The sequence below is a fragment of the Propithecus coquereli genome, unplaced genomic scaffold (genome assembly GCF_000956105.1).
Source record: "Propithecus coquereli isolate 6110/MARCELLA unplaced genomic scaffold, Pcoq_1.0 Scaffold179, whole genome shotgun sequence".
Classification (NCBI taxonomy): domain Eukaryota; kingdom Metazoa; phylum Chordata; class Mammalia; order Primates; family Indriidae; genus Propithecus; species Propithecus coquereli.
The window spans coordinates 5,189,863-5,191,578 of record NW_012142634.1 but is presented as its reverse complement, the minus strand read 5'-3'; the positions used below and the strand labels follow the sequence as shown (position 1 = coordinate 5,191,578).

General features: G+C 36.8%; 1 protein-coding gene across 1 annotated transcript in view; it reads right to left on the bottom strand.

The window, feature by feature from the left end:
- The window catches only part of CACUL1 (CDK2-associated, cullin domain 1), a 109,836-nt gene that overhangs the window by 5,679 nt on the left and 102,441 nt on the right, over nt 1–1,716 (bottom strand). The window contains exon 7 of the mRNA XM_012642387.1: nt 1,402–1,540. Within this exon, the coding sequence (XP_012497841.1) occupies nt 1,402–1,540 (139 nt within the window). The remainder of the gene's footprint in view (nt 1–1,401; nt 1,541–1,716) is intronic.

Sequence of the window (1,716 nt, the reverse complement as noted above, 5' to 3'; positions counted from 1 at the left end):
TGGGGAGTAGACAGAGAGGTGGGTGCAAAACTTCTCAATGTATACTTCTTTTATTATTTTGACGTCTGAACCATGTAAATGTACTAATTAATCCTCAAAAGTGAGTAAGTAAAATTAATATGGCATTAAATGGCCTTATTCTGTGTATGGAAATAATACCAGTCTATTAATAATTGAGAAATTCTGCAATTAATGTCAGAAATATTGCAATTAATATACCCAACCCCTCCACATGCAGGAGAAACTAGCTATGCACATTCCAGCATTTCCTATTGGCCCTTCCTTCCCCTAGCCACAGTAAGCCAGGTGTTCCAGGCCTATCTACACAGCTTCACTGAGCCTTTCCTGCGTAAGCTGCCAGTGAGGGTATAAATGATCAGTGATGACTCAATGCTCCCACTACCACACAAATACAGGACACAAAAAGGGAATAAATGCCAATCGGTGGACCAACAAACAACAAATCATCTACTTTCTTTCCTAATCTGTGCTGAAACTGGAGACTTAGTAACAGTGATCCTAGTCAAGGCTGGTTTTTCTGAAATTCAGTTTGGCCTCAGAACCTCTGAAAGATAAATATCCATCCCCTGCCCTAGCCAAATCAGTGAGTCAACACTCAACCTTCTATGTGTAGACACAACTATGCATAAGAAATGCCAGGCATATTCCTTTCCATAACTTTCTTCCTGAATGTCAGGGATCCAAATAACAGAAGACATGCAAAAGTGCTAAGAGTATAGATTATGAAAATGTAAGGTATTACTTGAATGATTTGGTCATGTAACAGGGTATTTTCCCATAGGAAATCACAAAAATTTTATATTAATGTATTTTAGTTGAAAAATATACTTTGTAAGATTTTCTGGGATATCGTCATGATAAGCTGCAAAAAACAGAAAAATGAGCAAAGCGTATATATCAAAACCAAGGGAGGCAAATTTTCTAGGGGTATAAAGAAATACCCCAATTTTAAAGAAACAACTAGAATTTAGAGCAGAAGTGAAAATATGAAATATAGAATTCAAAGCCTCTTTGCCAGTGTAATCATAAAAATACATTGTAACTAATCATAAAATCTCTACAGTGTTTTTCCACATGCTCAGGACTAACAGGAGAAAATCAAAGTTGGAAGAGCTCTTGGAGGTTGCCCAACTGACTGCCCACGCAAGGAGAAATCCCTTTTTCAAAATCCACATAATGAAGAGCAACTTCCACAAAATCAAAACCCAGCTTCAAATTTCTACAGACAAGGGGCTAACTACCTCTTACAGTGGCATCAGCACCTTTGACTCTTGGACAGTTAGTTCCCATTCTAAGAACCTTGACACCTCTCCCCTGCCAAGCCAAACTGGCCTAGGGAAATGGATATATTTTGTTGCTAAAGGAAAAAAAGCAACTTGCCTTGTAAAACCATTCTGTATAAGTTCTCTTTGAAGTTTCTGATCTTGAGCAGCATATTCAGAAAGTTCAGATTCCACAGCCGGAGGGAGAATGTTTGGAATAAATTTAGAAAATAAAGTTGGAGCCATCTGAACCCACTCTGTGAGGGAACAAAAAGATTCATTAAGAAAATCATATAGACAAACTAAATGAAATGCAAAAGGGAAAGTTTTCTTTTGTTCAAAGAGTCAAAGTATATTAAACTGGGAAATTTAAAATGGGAAAAAATTAATGCAATCTCATTCTGGTAAAGAACATAACAAAGAAGTCAAATTT